The sequence below is a fragment of the Corylus avellana genome, chromosome ca2 (genome assembly GCF_901000735.1).
Source record: "Corylus avellana chromosome ca2, CavTom2PMs-1.0".
NCBI lineage: Eukaryota > Viridiplantae > Streptophyta > Magnoliopsida > Fagales > Betulaceae > Corylus > Corylus avellana.
This window is the reverse complement of record NC_081542.1, coordinates 15,341,714-15,357,873: the sequence shown is the minus strand read 5'-3', so window position 1 is coordinate 15,357,873 and position 16,160 is coordinate 15,341,714. Positions and strand designations below refer to the sequence as shown.

Genomic DNA, 16,160 nt, shown 5'->3' with positions numbered 1-16,160 from the left:
TCACGTAAGTAATGCTATAGCAAAGAAAAAGGCCAAGTCTTATTTGGTTTTAGCAAAGTTTTTGATCAAGATTAATGCCCTCTACAGCATGGCTTACTTTGCAACCTTCCAATAAATTAATTGGATCAAAATCAACATAAAAAGGCCTGGCATACTTTTGTTGTTATGTTAGGAACCTTTTCCTCCATTCTTCTCTTACAATGAATTATTTTCGTAATGTAATAGATATAACTTGAATTATTGTAATTGTGTCATTTGTGAGTTTTTATTTTTTATTTTTTTAATTATAAAAGGATAAGAGGGGGCGACTAACAATAATTATTTAAGATTAGAGATCATTTATCTAATTCCTCAAATAACAAATTATAACAATAATTAAATAACTAATAATTAGTATGAACATAGCTTGAATAGATTATCTAACTTGATGATTAGCTTGAGCTCGGCTCGGATTACAGCTCTAAGTTATTGATGTAATCTTTAGTTTAGGGAGACTGCAAATTAAGTGTTAGTTTGAAAGAAAGAGTATTTTTTTCCAATTCGTTGAGACGACTCTAAATAATGGGTGGGTATAAAGATTTAAATCCTGTCGCGGCGAAAATGCTCGTGAATGACGACGACAAACGCTACTTTCCTTTCCAAAAAGACCATACCCCGTCGACAAATTCACAGCCATTGCCACTAAACCCCCCCGCCTAGACCTTTGCCAGCCGGCAAATTTCAGTCCTCGCCCCCTTCACCGCGCACTTTAAAAAACACCCAATTCAAACGCTCGTTTCCCTCTCCATCTCACCCTGTCTCCACTGAGTGCGTGTGTGCCAATTCATCTAAACCATAGAGAAAAACAACATCAATGCTTCACGAGCTTCTACTCGCGCTGTTGGGCTACACCGGCGATCTGATCATCGACGAGCGAGACCACCACAAATCATCTCTCGCCTCTGAATCCGACGACCGCCATTTCAAGCTCGCTCCCGATATCTCCTTTGTCGAACGCAGCGATCGGTAACCTCAATTTCTCATCCAATACTCACATTTAATGTTTCATTTTTAACTTCTTTTTTTTGGCTGTGGTTGCAGGGATCTTATCGAGAGGATTATTACCTTAGGTTTTTACTACAGAGAGCTCGATCGCTTCGCCACCGAGTCTCGTAATCTTAGCTGGATAAGGTCCGCGAATTCCTCTCCTTCGCCAAGTGATTCTGAGTTTCCTTCGTCCAAAGCAAAACCGAGCGTGTACCGCAGAGCCATTGCCAATGGCATTGTGGAAATACTGGCGGTCTACAGGTCCGCTGTGCTACACATTGAGCAGAAACTGTTGGCCGAGACCGTGCCGATCTTGGCAACAGTGACTCAAGGCCTCAATAAGGTCGTCTCTGAAACACATTTCTCTCTCGCTTTTTTTTTTTTTTTGTATCACCGTATTAATTATTATTATTATTATTAGGTTAATTAGTTTGATTTCTAAGTGTGTGTGTGTGTGTGTGTGTGTTTGTAGTTTTTTGTTCTCATGCCGCCTCTGCATGAGCTGGTTTTGGAGATTGAGCGTGATGATATTCGTGGAGGTCAGCTTCTTAACCTCTTACACAAGCGGTGCCACTGTGGAGTGCCTGAGTTGCAGACTTGCATTCAAAGGTATACGCTTTTTTCTTTTTCTTTTTTACTGGAAATTGATTACTTATGATTTATTTCACAATGACGATAATTGTGTTTAATGTTTCTAGTCATTTTTCTTGATGTTAAGAGGGCTTTGAAATATGTTCTCAGATCTCCATAACTTTAAATACAAGCCATTTCTCTATATTATGTATGGAAAATACAAGCAGCTTGTTTATCGACTGGTAAAATGAATGCTGAGCTGATTGTATTTCTTCATTTCTTGGTTGTTGTATGCCAAAAGCATAGGCTTCTTTGGCACGGGCATCAGGTCATGTATAACCAACTTGCTGCGTGGATGGTTTATGGGTTTCTTCAAGACCAGCATGGAGAATTTTTCATTAGAAGGTAATGACTATAAAGATATTAATGTTTCTTCTAGCCGATAAGACTACACTTCTCTGGTTCAGCCAATTTTCAGTTCTAGATGTTCCTATGAGTGATATATTCCTTTTGAGTTCAAAGTTATTAACCTGCGCTTAGTTGTATTGTTTTCTTACTCTGCAGGCAGGAGGACAGGGATGTAGAGCATGGCTCGACTCTTCCAGATACAACTGAGAAGTTTGCGCACTTATCAACTGATGATACATCTTTAACAGATTGGCACTTGGGATTTCATATTTCTTTGGTACTTTTTGTAACTTTGTATCTTGCAATGTTGGTTTTGCTTCCTATTTTACAATCGGCACTTAAATTGTATATTGGTGGGAGTTTGGTAAGATTTGGATGATAATGATGTTATTGACTGATTATTATAGGTCGGTTAGATTCTTCACTTTCTCTGCGTAATCTGTTTCCTGATGGCACTGGCTATTGTCCTTGTTGTTGTCACTGGAATTTTCACCCTTTTATCTTTTTAAGTAGTGGTGTGCAGCAGAGCAGCACTAATAGTTATACTTTAAGATTTGAAATGTCTGATATTATGCTGCAGATATATCGCTGTTTATTTGCCTTCACATATTGCAAAAACATTACCTAATGGAAATGAATAGCTTTGCCATTGGATTACATTATGAGCAATCATAATTGGTCACCGGAGACATGAACATAACTTTCATTTTGTATATCATTTGTACCTGTTAATTGTCATCGAGTATCTTACATCATTACATAGGCTATGCTATACAGGCTAGGTACTTTCCTTGTCAATGGATGTTGTCACAGTCGTGATAAGGATGTTTATATCAGACTTGTGCACTCTACATGCTGTCCCATATTTTGATATATTATGCCCTATATATCATTGACACTGAGGCTATGCTAAACATGGCATTAGATTTTCTATGAGTCAAAGGAAAGGGGACTCCAGATCGTGTGCCTATAAATATGAAACAAAGACTTGCACGAAGACTCTGCTACTTATATATTGCTTCTACATGATATAACTGAATATGACATCTTGCAAACTTCCTGTGGGCTTGAAGGATGTAGGGTGATTATTTAGGAGACAACAGTGATTTCTGCACTTACCAAATTTTCGTGTCTTAAGTTCTCTTTTTAGTGCACTGAGGCACACACTGAACTTTGGAACTTTATGGGTTTTCTAAGCATTAGTCTTTCCATGTTACTTTGCAGGATATGCTGCCTGAGTATATTCATATGCGTGTTGCAGAATCAGTTCTTTTTGCTGGCAAAGCCATCAGGGTTCTTCGAAATCCAAGCCCCGCCTTTCGGTTTCAGGATGCTATAGATCATCAACAGATGTCAAGAGGCTCTCAGAAAATTCAAGGATTTACTGGCCCTTTCTCTTTTCAAAAGGAACCTCTCATCGATACTAAACTGATAGGAGAAGAATTGCTTCCACAATCTGAGGCTGATAAGATTGAAGCTATGCTTCTGGACCTGAAGGTTTGTTGCACTATGGTACCCTAAAACATATGTGCAACCCTCTTGTGATGGATAGCCATATTCAGGGAGGGTGGGACTTATTTGTTCACCACACAAAATAATATCCATTCTTAACTGTAGTTCTTGAACTGATTTGGCAGACTTTATGTATCCTTAGTCATGCACAAATTCCCCCTGCAGCATTGAAAAGTGAGTTCTCACGGTAAGTAGCTGGTTCATTATGTGCAGGAATCATCTGAGTTTCATAAAAGATCATTTGAGTGTGCTGTTGACTCTATTCGGGCTATTGCAGCCAGTCATCTTTGGCAGGTTGGAATGTGACAAAAAATTGGTAATTTTATCATTGAAGCATCTATTAAAAGTATTCCGTCTATTTCTGCAGCTGGTGGTTGTACGTGCTGACTTGAATGGTCACTTGAAGGCCCTAAAAGACTATTTTCTTTTAGCAAAAGGAGACTTCTTCCAGGTAAGGATGGACAATATCTCAATCTGTTTTTTTTTTTTCTCCCTTCTGCATTTTAGTTGAAGGAGAACTCTTACAAGTGATATTTGTGCTATCGATGTTATGATGGGAGGTTAACTTTGTATCACTAGTCCCTTTCTTCAAACTTTTCTTACAGATATCATATTCCATGTTTTGGGCTTGTGCTCAACTAAATTTTGCTGCCTCTTATATAGAACTGACATGTAAAGTGCACTTGTATGTGCTTTATGAATGTTGCATGTTAATCTGCATATGTAGCCTTCAAGAGGAAGAGGATGCTCTTCATGAAATTGTTATGGCAATGCTTTCAGAATCTTTTTCTATATGTCTGATGTGGGTTTGTTTAAACCCAATGAAGGAACAAGGACAATTTTTATAGCTAATGTTTGCTTTTGTCTCTTCTGTACTAAAATATGATAGTTCAAATCTCGTATAGGATATACTTGCAGCGAGTGCCCTAAACTCTTCATTTATGGCAATACATGCCACACCAATTTTTCACATCTAGTTGTGGAATATCTCACGTACCTTTGTCATATGTAGAGATAATAGGAAGTTAATAAGTATGAACTTTACAAATGATAAGTAGTGGACCCTGTTTTTATTATTTCGTGCGTCGATTTCTGTTGTTTATAAACATAGATGGACATATATGCAATTTCAATTGAATTTTTGTGGGTATCTAATTGCTTACAAAACATGGCTTATCCAGTGCTTTCTTGAGGAGAGTCGCCAGTTGATGCGTTTACCTCCTCGCCAGTCAACTGCTGAAGCTGATCTTATGATCCCATTTCAGCTGGTAAGTTAGCGTGAGATGATTTCTAATGCATGTGATTATACTGTAACTCAATGATGTAGCTTAAGTGTCCAATGTTTCATTTTGCATATTTTTCAAATTTATTACCGTAAATTATATTTTTCTCCCAAACTAACACGTCATTTGCATTCCAACCTCTAAACTACAACTCACCGCAACTTGGGCCTACAAACTACAAAAATATTCTAAGTTAACATGTGTCAGTTTTAATCATTAGTTTGGATGAAAAACATCACATGTGACGAGCAAGTGTGTCTGGGCCATTTTTACATGACTTCTTTGCCCCTGTATGATACAAAAACGTTTTAGTAATGGTGATTAAAAAAAAAAAAACTGAAGCAAGAATAGTTGGGTAGCTGCACCACTACCCTTAACAGGTGGCTACTCCCATATGAATAGAGGGATGGTCGTGTGCCCATCCCTTTGCTTCAGATGGGGGTTGCAACGCTTTCGTTATATATATATATATTTTTTTAAATTATTATTTTTTTATGACCATTACTAAAACAGTGTCTTTCATACATGGGAAATTAGAAATGTAAAAATGGTCCAGACGCAGTGCTAGTCACGTGACAATTTCCATCCAAACTAATAGCCAAATCTGACATATGGGGTAACTTAGTATACTTTGGTAGTTTGTAGGACCGAGTTGCAGTGAGTAGTGAGTCGTAGTTTGAAGGTTGAAGTGCAAATTGGGTATTAGTTTGGGGGGTAAAGTGAAATTACCCAATTTATTACGAATGGTTTGAAAACAAATTCATTGGTACTACTTGCAATGCAGGCTGCATTGAAGACTTTCAGTGAGGAGGACAAACACTTCTCTAGAGTATCCTTGCGGTTAGATTCAATATAGACATATTCATAGCGTAATTTATCTTAAAGCTTGACTGTATGGCCATTTTGCAATCGGGCATGTTACTTCATTTTGAAGTTTGATGAACGTCATGTGCTCATTTTATATATCTACTATATTAGGATGCCTTCATTTGGATTCACAGTCAAATCCTCCCAAGTAGATGCACCAAAAGCAAAGGATCATACAGATCGAAACCCAAGTTCTGCTTTGTCAAATGCTTCTTCTGAAATTTCCCTTGATGGCTGGGATGGCATTGCTCTTGAATACTCTGTTGATTGGCCCTTAGAGTTGTTTTTCACCCAAGAAGTGCTCTCGAAGTAAGATTCTACTGTCCTGCTACTAGTGGATGCCATTCTCTCTTTCCTTCTTTCTTTCTTTTGACTTTAGCTGATGATTTGGAACTTGTTCAGAAAAACTTTCAAATTTTGTCTTCTAGAGGAGGGAATAAAAAAGGATCATGTTGAAATAAAGAACTTTAGCTGCAGAAGCTTGACAATTGCGGAGCTGCTAACCTATCCTTTTGTACATATGTTAACAATTAGTATGCTCCAGGTATCGCAGGGTCTTCCAATATTTGCTGCGGCTCAAGCGGACACAAATGGAGTTGGAGAAATCATGGGCCTCTGTGATGCATCAAGATCACACAGATTTTGCTAAACAACGAAATGACCGTGTAAATTGCCCAGTATCTCAGCAGCGAAGACAGCGGTTTAGACCAATGTGGCGTGTTAGAGAACATATGGCATTCTTGATCAGAAATCTTCAATTTTATATCCAGGTTATTGTTGATGTCTCTGAGTTTCATTTCTATATGTTACTCTCTAGAGATTTGAGCAAACCATGCAGGAAAGAGTATTGTGTGCTGTTTTTAACATTGTAATACATTTACTGTATTGTACAGAAGAAAGGAAATATGAAAAACTTATTCATGTATATGCTAAGCTGTTTACTCAATATTGGCATTAAGGGTCATGGTATGACGTAAAAAGTTAAGTGTAAACAATGACCCATATGATGTCTCAAGTATCAGATGCTATATTGATATTTTACTTACGTATGGACTGCATTGCACACCAATAAAACCATAGTTTGTGGTATCCTAAATATTTTTTGCCTATTGTAGCATGAAGTAGCTATGAAAAAAGAGGAGCAGTTGTAAATAGAACAATGGGGTAATCAAATCTCTTTTCTTATCTATTTTCTATATCAATATGCTGCATAAGTTGGTTGACTGGATGCTTGATTAAATTACTTTTGATGTTTAGACTTTTCATATCAGTTGTTATTGCTCTTAGAATAATATGGAGAATTGAGTGTCCAATTCTTATTTAGTTACTGTTTAGAAAAAACGAAAGAAGCGATCTCTCTTCAGTCAATACGTGTTTTAAATCTTGAATGTTGTGATTTTTCTATGCATATTGATCGTTGATGAGTTTGTTTACCTTCTAAAAGTTTCATGTTTTCTATTGTAGGTGGATGTTATAGAATCTCAATGGAATGTTTTGCAAGCTCATATTCAAGATTCTCACGACTTTACTGAACTTGTGGCCTTTCATCAAGAGTAAGTAAAATGAATGGTTTGTCTTGCTTCTGAATTATCATATTCTATGTTATCCTGGAAACTCTTGATTGCTTTGTTTGCTAAATTGTCTGAAATGTATGGAATCACTAATAACATAAAGGTGTTCAATAGAATTGGTTACGACATGTTATTGTTATAATTGAGAAAGAACCTTAATTGGAAAAGGCAATGCCATGTTGGGGTTCATGGCATGTGTGCAGTTCTATGTTTGTTCCTCATTTTCTTTTACTTTCCATTTAGATATCCTTCACTACTGATATTGTTGAAGACTTAGAGCGACAAAGCTTGGTATATACTAAAAAGAAGTTGCATGTGCATCTCTTCCAAGCATTTGTGATATCTTATTCATGAATGCAGCTTGGATTTTTCCCTCTTTGCTTGATTAATTTGGTGCTTTATTCCACATTAGTATTGTTATTGATAGTTTGATCGTCAGTTTTATGTTCTGTCCAGATGTTTTTGTCTATAGCCTAATGTTTACATTATTCTAAAATTTCCTACAGGTATTTATCAGCTTTAATTTCTCAATCTTTCTTGGATATTGGCTCTGTGTCAAGGATACTGGATGGTATTATGAAACTCTGCTTGCAGTTTTGTTGGAATATTGAAAACCAAGAAAACAGCTCAAATACATCTGAACTGGAACATATAACAGAGGTACCTTGGTCGTATTTCTTCTATATGATAATGTATGGATATTGCAAGTAGTATTAATTGCTAAATGAAGATACATAAATAATGATTCATATAACAGTGGTTTTCTGCATGCCCTGATTTTGAACCATCAATTTAAGTTGGCCCAGTTGTCTTAAACTTTTACTTATTACATGATTTGTAAAATGATCAGCTTGTGCCTCGGATTTTTTCTAGTGATATCTTCACTCCTGAGTTGCTGCTGCAATCAGCAGGTGTTTGTACATAAAATTGGAAGAATTTTCAATCTTCATTTATTTTCTTCGAGAAGCTGCATTTCATAGTTTTAGCTTATTTATAGGATATTTCATCTTCTTTTAATTTCTCTTGAGATGATCCAATTGGAAAACCTACAATTGTTGCAATCCTTGCACCTGTGACATGAGAGATATGACCATTGCATAACATGGAAAATTTGTGTTTCCAAGGCATCCCCTTCTTTTAACCAGAATCATTGGAAATCCAGTGCACATTAAAATACATCTGAGAGCTGGCTAACTGCTGTATATGTAGGCTTATGATTGCAGAGGAGATGTAACCTGTTCATCTGAGTGATTTTAATGGTTTCATGCTTTTCTTGTTTACTTGTTTCAGGAATTTAACAAGAAGTCAAACTCCCTGTACACTATATTGCGTAGTAGCAGGCTTGCTGGGAGTCAGCGAGCTCCATTTCTGCGACGTTTTCTTTTGCGTCTAAACTTTAATTCCTTTTTTGAGGTATGCCCTTATGAATTTTTCCTCTAGATACTCTTAACATTAGCCCTAGAATTTTCCAACAATATTTGATTCTCTCTTAACAGGCAACTGCAAGAGGTGTCCTGAATGTTGTTAGACCACGTCCAGCAATTCCTGTTTTAAATCAACAATAGCATTATTTCACTGTTAAGTCCAAGTTGCTTACTGCCAAATTCAAAATCACTGCCATGTGAGTGCCGGTGAATCCGTTTGTGGAAATTATTTATTTAATGCTGGTCTGGAAGATAGATTTCTCAAGGGGCCATTTCATTTGACATTTAGGTGGTGCTTCTTGTGTCTAGCCTTGATGGTTTTCCTTTTAGCATGCTAATTAGGTGGGGCTTTTGGTAGCTGGGTTAGCTTAATGGATCTTGAAGGTGAGGTGTGTGTGGATTCTGGTAGCGGCTAGAGGTCTTGGGTGGGTTCTTGCGCTGAGCTTGTTGATCTTACGGTAAACTATATCCGGGTGGTGGTAAGGTAGGTGGCTTGTGTTGACTCTTTGGTGGCCACCCTAGGCATTCAGGTGGTGCTCTCTCTCTCTCTCTCTCTCTCTCTGTAGATACAAAATTAAATTAAGAATTTCTTTTTTTATTAATTTCTGAATACGTGATTTATGTATGTATAAAAGTGGTTTTCATTGGGTTTGTAGCTCAAGACATGACGAGTAGCCTTATCATTATTATTTTTATATGATATGTGATGGTTGAAGGCTGGGTTTGAGGTAAAAAAAAAGCACGATATTGTTCGACTTTTTCTCCTTTCATCTAGCATGATCTGGAAGTAAGGGTTCGTCTCAAAACTGGAGCTTGCTTTTCATCTGGATCAAGGATAGGATTAGTACAAGGCAAGTACAGCTTGACTGTAAAGGAGTGCAGACTAGGAAAAAGGAAAATTTTCATATTTGTGGGATTAAGATCCCCGGCAATTGTTGGAGAATTGCCCACCAATTTTTTTTTGAAATCTTGGCCATCTATTTTCATCCAATAAACACCAATCCGTCACGTGTCCCACTCAATATAAAATATTATTATTTTTTTAAAAATAAATTATTAAAAAATATGGGATGGTTCGGTCACCCCCAAACAATGTTTGGGGGTGGCCGAAGCCACATCCTAAGGCCCCAAGGGGTGGTTCGGCGACCCCCAACCGGCCCATGGGGGTGGCCGAAGCCATCCCCAAGGCTGAGTTGGGATGACCGGCCACCCCCTATGGGGAAAATGGGGTGGTCGAACCACCCCATATTTTTTAATATTTTATTTTATTTTTTCAAAAAATAATAGTAGTTTATTATTTTATATTGGGTGGGACACATGGTGGATTGGTGGCTATTGGGTGAAAATGAATGGCCAAGATTTCAAAAAAAATTGGTGGGCAATTCTCCTAGTATTGCTAGGGATTTGAATCCTATAAATTGCTCCCTGAAACTTAGAAGGTGACCTGGGACCGGGAGTGTTGCTATGTGGAAAGAATGGTGTGGGGGTTATATTCCTAAAAGGAGATGAGGTGTAGGTAAGAGAGATAGGTGCAACAAGTGAACAAAGGAACTCCTTTCTCAGATGCGAAGGACAAAGCAATACTAGTTTAGATGCCATCACGCCAATGACCGTGCGTAACATCCCTTTCTAAATGATATGAAGTCTTTTGGGGTAAACTCAATAATAAAATTGTACAAACTTGGCTCAAAGCAAATCATATCATTTAGGGCGGGATGTTACATCTTTTCCATGCCCTCCCCCAATCATGTGCCACACATTCACCTTTCCTTTTCTCTTCCTATTGACAACCTTCAAATACAATCCTCTAAGTAGCTCATATAGTTTAAGTATAATCCTAACTATGTGTATAAAAGCTTTAATACTACTTTTCATTACAAGTTGATTTTTAAGAGTAGGATCTACCATTAGTCAATATTGATAGAGTGAGCTACTGTGAACGTCAGTTGCAGAATGTGGTAGTGTGTTACAATCTTACGGGTCTCATATGGCTTATATATATACTACTTTTCATTACAAGTTGATTTTTAAGAGTGGGTTCTACCATTAGTCAATATAGATAGAGTGAGCCACCGTGAACGTCGGTTGCAAAACATGGTAGTATGTTACAATCTTACAGGTCTCACATGGCTTATATATATATATATTTTGAACACTCTCCCCCATACAAGCCATTTTTCAGAGGGGAATACTAATTGAGGTCTGCGTTATTCTCTTAACCCACCAGCACAAGCTTTAATCTCCTCGCTGTGGTCAAACAACTCAAACCCCTATAGATAAGCATAGCGGATCTCGTCGCTTGCAGCTACCTTCTCTTGGCTCTTGTGCCAAGAAATTATAAGACCAGGCCTCTACCCATTTCTAGTTTTATTTGGTTTAACTTTAGTTTGTACCGAACCACCGGTTATGAGATGTCTGTAAAAGACCCTTTGTTTTGCTTTTACTGGGCAAAAAAAAAAAAAAACTTTTGAGCTTCTTCGCAATATGTGAAGATTCCCACTCCCTAGTCTTTTGTGACGATAATAATACAAACATCCGTCGTGTATGAATACATCTCTTGCCAAGAAATGCATGGCAAGAAGGTGACTCAGCCCTTTAAGAAAAGAAAATGAATTACAAAAAGGAAAATAAAATCTGTACAGGAGGCAAGAGGCAAGAGTCATAAAAATGCAACGCCAAATGCGTTTATTACAAATATTTACAGCCTAAAAGCAAATCCACGAGAGAAAATAAGCATGTCCTTGTAATCTCCAACAAGGCATTATCCACATTTAGAGCTCTTCGAAGCCTTCTTCATCCCCTTGGTCCTCCACCCTTTGAAATTCTCTCCTCCAAGTTTCCATCTGAAAATGAAAATGTACATCCATTAGATAAACCCAAGCCCATAATATTTTTCATAACTTAAGCATATCGAATTCAGATGGCAAACTTGGTGTTCTTGAGAAGCAGTAACAACACATCAATGATAGCAAACAATTTCAGACACAAAAGAAGTGCTGACACTGAAAAGAAACTTCTCTGTTTTGTATTTGTGTTGTTATATCCGCTTCATTATAAATTGATTTTTGCAAACAATAGAGAGCTGAAGAGTGAAGCCAGCATTCAGAATATTTTTAGCCTCAGATTTAAGAGTGGGATGATGAAAAATTCAGACAAGTAGAGGCAACAACACAATAGTCAAAATTTTGGGAATAATTAGACAAGTAAATTCATTAAAAATTTAAGAGAGGGAGAAACTTGCTTTGTTTCTCCTCATCTGATCACCAGAAAACCACAATTATTCTGCAATAAAACTTGAACTATTGTAGTGGGAAACTAGCTGTCTCACCTGATCATCAGAAAACCGCAATTGTTCTGCAACAAACAGTATATTCTTGTACTGTTCTGATGCTAATTGCTTGCCTAAATTCCTTGCAACATCCTCGTAGCTAATCATGTCCACCCGGAAGCCATTGCTCATGAATAGTTTGTCCATCCATTGTCTTGTACTTGACTGCAAACACCAGAAAAGAGATGGTGTCTTTCTAAAGGAAGAGAAGCAATCGAAACTAGACTAAATTTTATTCAGAATAAAGCAAACTGACCTTCATTCCAATTTCAGTTTCCACCAACCAGGCCGGCAATTCTCCCAAGAAAAAACACCCGTTTATGGCCAAATTACTTACAATATATAACACCTCTTCAAATCTTGCCAAAGTCATCACAGGCAGCCCCTATAATAACAAACAAAAATGACTGTCTCAGCTACTTAAGCACCCCAAATTTCTAGTTTCTTGGTGAAAATGATTCAAGTGTTTATTGTTGCCAGCATTAAAAGCCTTATTCACCTGGATGGCCCATAAACTTGGCTGGTTTCCATTGAATCCTTTGGCACGAAGACTTTGCTGTATATCAGAGGACTCCATTGGAACATGAAGGAATAAGGAGTTTCTTGGAATTTTTGCCCCAACACCTAACAATTTTAAACAAAATCAGAGATGCTGAACTGCTTTTTTTACCCCAAAATAAGCAGGTGTGCTAAAGAAACTTGATTTTTCAGAGCTCAGTGAGATTCAAGAATGACATCAGACGTCCATGAAAAATAGTAATGCTCTTGGGACACACTAATTATTTCCAAGACATACAAAAGCAACTGGAATCCAGATGATGTCAACCACAGTTTGATGGGCTGACTACAATTCTCTAAACTAAAAGCAAATATTTATTCAAGTTAAAAAAGATCATAATCCACTTATACTGGTTATAAAAGACAAACCTTCAAGCTTTTCTGCTGCTCTTTTGAATACCCTGTCAGGGGATATATCAAATATAATGGTTGACGTCGGCCAACTAAGCCTATATGGCCGACTGTCCATGCCATCTGTCAACAAAACAACCTGCCCATATAAGAACAAAACCTATTAAACTTCAGAGACGTGAAAACCACACAATTAGCCATTATTTTGATTAACCGTATACCTGCTTGAGTCCATCAATATGGTTCACTGTCCGAAGCAACTTCTCGTCGATGTACTTTGTTGCAAGGCAGTAGTGGTGCGAGCATTGCTTCATATCCATCTGAACATCAGGAGGAACAAAGCAACCCGCATATGGATCTACAAAAAGAGGCTCTGCATATGCAAGCAATAATCACAATGACATTCCACCGGTGAAAACTTCTTATAACACGTGAAACGTCAAAGAATAACGTTATCCCTGGGAAAAAAAATAAAGAGATGCCATAGATAAAAATGAAACAATTTGGTATTCAGGGAGAATTTCTTGGTGGGGTATATAAACTTTGCTCTTCATATATAAATGCATTCATACAAAGTTGATTGTTTTGGGCACTCCTTTGTGGCTAGATGAGAGACAGATTATAGTTAGAACGCTCAATGCAAAAGATCAGGTTATTAAGAGAAGAGACCAACCTTGAAAATAACTGCCTAGCAAAAACCACACTTTACCATGTGGGACTTTCCAACAGCTACTAAAATAACTTGCTCAGGTTCATCTAATGCCAAATTCTGCACTAGAAGGAATCAGTGATTCGAATCCAATGGACCGGAATAGTCCATAAACATGCTTCTGGGTGATGAAAATATACATGGCGGCCTATAATCTAACAAAAGAAAAGGCCCCACATAATGCAGAAATGACACATTGTAATTAATGTAGCTAAATGCCATAGGACAATACAGACTTATTGGCTTAAATCCTCGGTTATATGCTCGATAAAATGTCTCAAAGAGAAAGAGAGGATTATGAGCTTACCTGGTCGATGGGTCTCCTGGAAACGAAGAGAAGCGGCATTGATGGCAGTTTGGAGTAATGAGTCATTGTCATCGCTGAGTTTTGCTCTCAACCCGTTGATTTTCTTCTTCGAGGCGCAGGTTGATGGTGGGCGTAAGATAGCAGTGGCTGGCGCATGTGCGAAGCCCACTAAGCTGTCCATTTAATGGAGGCTGGTCTTCAGCGACGACCGGAGAACTGGAGAAGTGGGATTTCCATTGTCCGCTCATTGGTCTCCTCTCCTTGTATGTACACGATATGTTACAATGTGCTTGGAGCGTAATGCGCACACCACACAACAAAACCGAAGCACCCCGCCACCCCAAGGCCCGAGTCTTCTGGTTTTCCAAAGCCCAAAGCCCATCAAAAATTACTCAAAAAATAATAAAATCTTTATTTATTTATTTATTTTTTTCCATTCGTACAACTACCCAAAGCATTCTAACTTTCCCACCTTTCTAAAATATCAAGATTGTTGAAGAGTTTTGAATCTTCAATGTTTAATCTCTTTAAACGTATTTTCTCAGTGAAGAACTCCTAATTTGATGACGAACTATAATATAGAAAAAAAAAAAGGGTTAAATACTAAATTAGTCCCTGGAGTTTCACAACTTTATTTTTTCTCCTCTGGGGTTTTATTTTTATCACAGGAGGTCCATGTGGTTTTGATAAGTGACCAAATTAGTCCATCCGTTAGTTGACCGTTAGTTGACTGTATGGACTGACACGTGGACCAATCAGACGTCGACACGTGGCACATATATTAAAAAAAATTTTTAATTAAAAAAAATTTTAAAAAAAAAATTAATATATGTGCCACGTGTCGACGTTTGATTGGTCCACGTGTCAGTTAAACGGTCAACTAACGGTCAACTAACGGATGAACTAATTTGGTCACTTATCAAAACCACAGGGACCTCCTGTGATAAAAATGAAACCCCAGGGGGGAAAAAATAAAGTTGTGAAACCACAGGGGGTTTTGGAGTATTTAACCCAAAAAAAAAATACTATACCAATGGTTGAAATTTTAGCATTAATCAAATCGCTCATTGTAATTCAAAATTAATTAAATCGATATTTAAGATTTAATCGAGTATCAAATCCTTCCTCTTGTCTATTAAATTTGTTGACAGAATGTCAGATTATATCCAATAGTGAGTGATTTGATATCGAATTAAACCTTATTAATCGATTTAATCTATTTGAACCCCGGTAAGTAATTTGATAAAAGCTAAAACCCCAAGGACTATAACAGTAATTTTCCCTCATAATTATAATACACGTTATGGATTCTTATCCTATCATATACATATATAGCTTTTTAAAACCTATCTCATCTCATTTAATCAATAAGCTGCTTGTGTGTAAACTTTTTATTTTATTTTATTTTATGGTAAGTGGCCCATTGTCATCTATACAAAACACTACTATACAAATAATAATGACAACAATAATAATAAGTATTATTACACACTCTCACTCTCACAGTCTTATTTATTGAATTTTAATTTAATTATAATTTTAAAAGCTTTGTCAGAGTCCGATAATAAGAGAATGTGCTTAACGAAATCCTGAACAAACAACATCTCACTGTAGCACTAGTTGTCCGATCTAATTGTGGGATTCGGATTCTGCCATTTCTTGCACAAAGAGGAGAGAATATAGGAGTAATAACATGGGCTATGCCTCTTGCCCGAACAGGCTGAAAGCCTCCTCTCATATACCTTTCCTCCAAAATTAAGAATAGAGCAATTGCTGCCGTGACCAAGGTTTCCAAAATATTATTATTGAGGAGATGCCAAGCAGGTCATTGACGCTATCCTATCGCGAGGCTGGGATGTGAGTAATTTTGGGCAGCTTGTGGACGATGTCCTAGTGATTCTAGATTGTTTTCCCAATTGGCAAATATAACATGTCAATCGGGAAGCGAATAGAGCAGCTCATGTTTTAGCCCAAGTGGCTATTAAACAAGGGACCGTGATTCATACAATGCCGGCGTGCGCGTTGTGTTTATCTTCACCCATTAAACAAGTCATAAATACGTTTTGGATTGAGAAAACTCTTCCTTGTATCAGTGATATTGTTTTGAAAGAGCAATTGTTTTGTCCAAGATATTAATGAAAGTCTTATGAGATTTATTCAAAAAAAAAAAACAGAGATAATAAGAAGGAAAAACTTTCCTTACTGCCATAATTTTTTTATTATTTTTGCAATTATACTTTCTT

General features: G+C 37.3%; 2 protein-coding genes across 4 annotated transcripts; one reads left to right on the top strand and one right to left on the bottom strand.

The window, feature by feature from the left end:
• The first annotated feature begins 618 nt into the window (after positions 1–618).
• Positions 619–9,325, top strand: LOC132172103 (gamma-tubulin complex component 4 homolog). Of its 3 annotated transcripts, none has more exons than XR_009439121.1 (17): positions 619–1,005; positions 1,081–1,369; positions 1,499–1,635; positions 1,906–2,004; positions 2,164–2,284; positions 3,232–3,504; positions 3,733–3,813; positions 3,887–3,970; positions 4,701–4,787; positions 5,587–5,642; positions 5,781–5,978; positions 6,214–6,439; positions 7,134–7,222; positions 7,747–7,900; positions 8,531–8,653; positions 8,737–8,861; positions 8,995–9,325. XR_009439121.1 is itself a non-coding variant. In XM_059583552.1 (16 exons), the coding sequence occupies exons 1-16, from the start codon at positions 854–856 to the stop codon at positions 8,803–8,805; spliced, it is 2,238 nt and encodes a 745-aa protein (XP_059439535.1). In that variant the 5' UTR covers positions 619–853; the 3' UTR covers positions 8,806–9,325. The 3 variants fall into 3 exon arrangements, 1 of the variants encoding a protein (XP_059439535.1); XR_009439120.1 differs by having other exon boundaries at positions 8,954–9,325; XM_059583552.1 differs by having other exon boundaries at positions 8,737–9,325.
• A 1,793-nt stretch (positions 9,326–11,118) lies between these two features.
• On the bottom strand, positions 11,119–14,194 carry LOC132171587 (O-methyltransferase 1, chloroplastic). Its single transcript, XM_059582948.1, has 7 exons — positions 13,918–14,194; positions 13,123–13,274; positions 12,920–13,040; positions 12,492–12,616; positions 12,249–12,377; positions 11,993–12,157; positions 11,119–11,507 (listed from the first exon to the last, which is right to left on the bottom strand). The coding sequence occupies exons 1-7, from the start codon at positions 14,096–14,098 to the stop codon at positions 11,436–11,438; spliced, it is 945 nt and encodes a 314-aa protein (XP_059438931.1). The 5' UTR covers positions 14,099–14,194; the 3' UTR covers positions 11,119–11,435.
• Between the last annotated feature and the right edge of the window lie 1,966 nt (positions 14,195–16,160).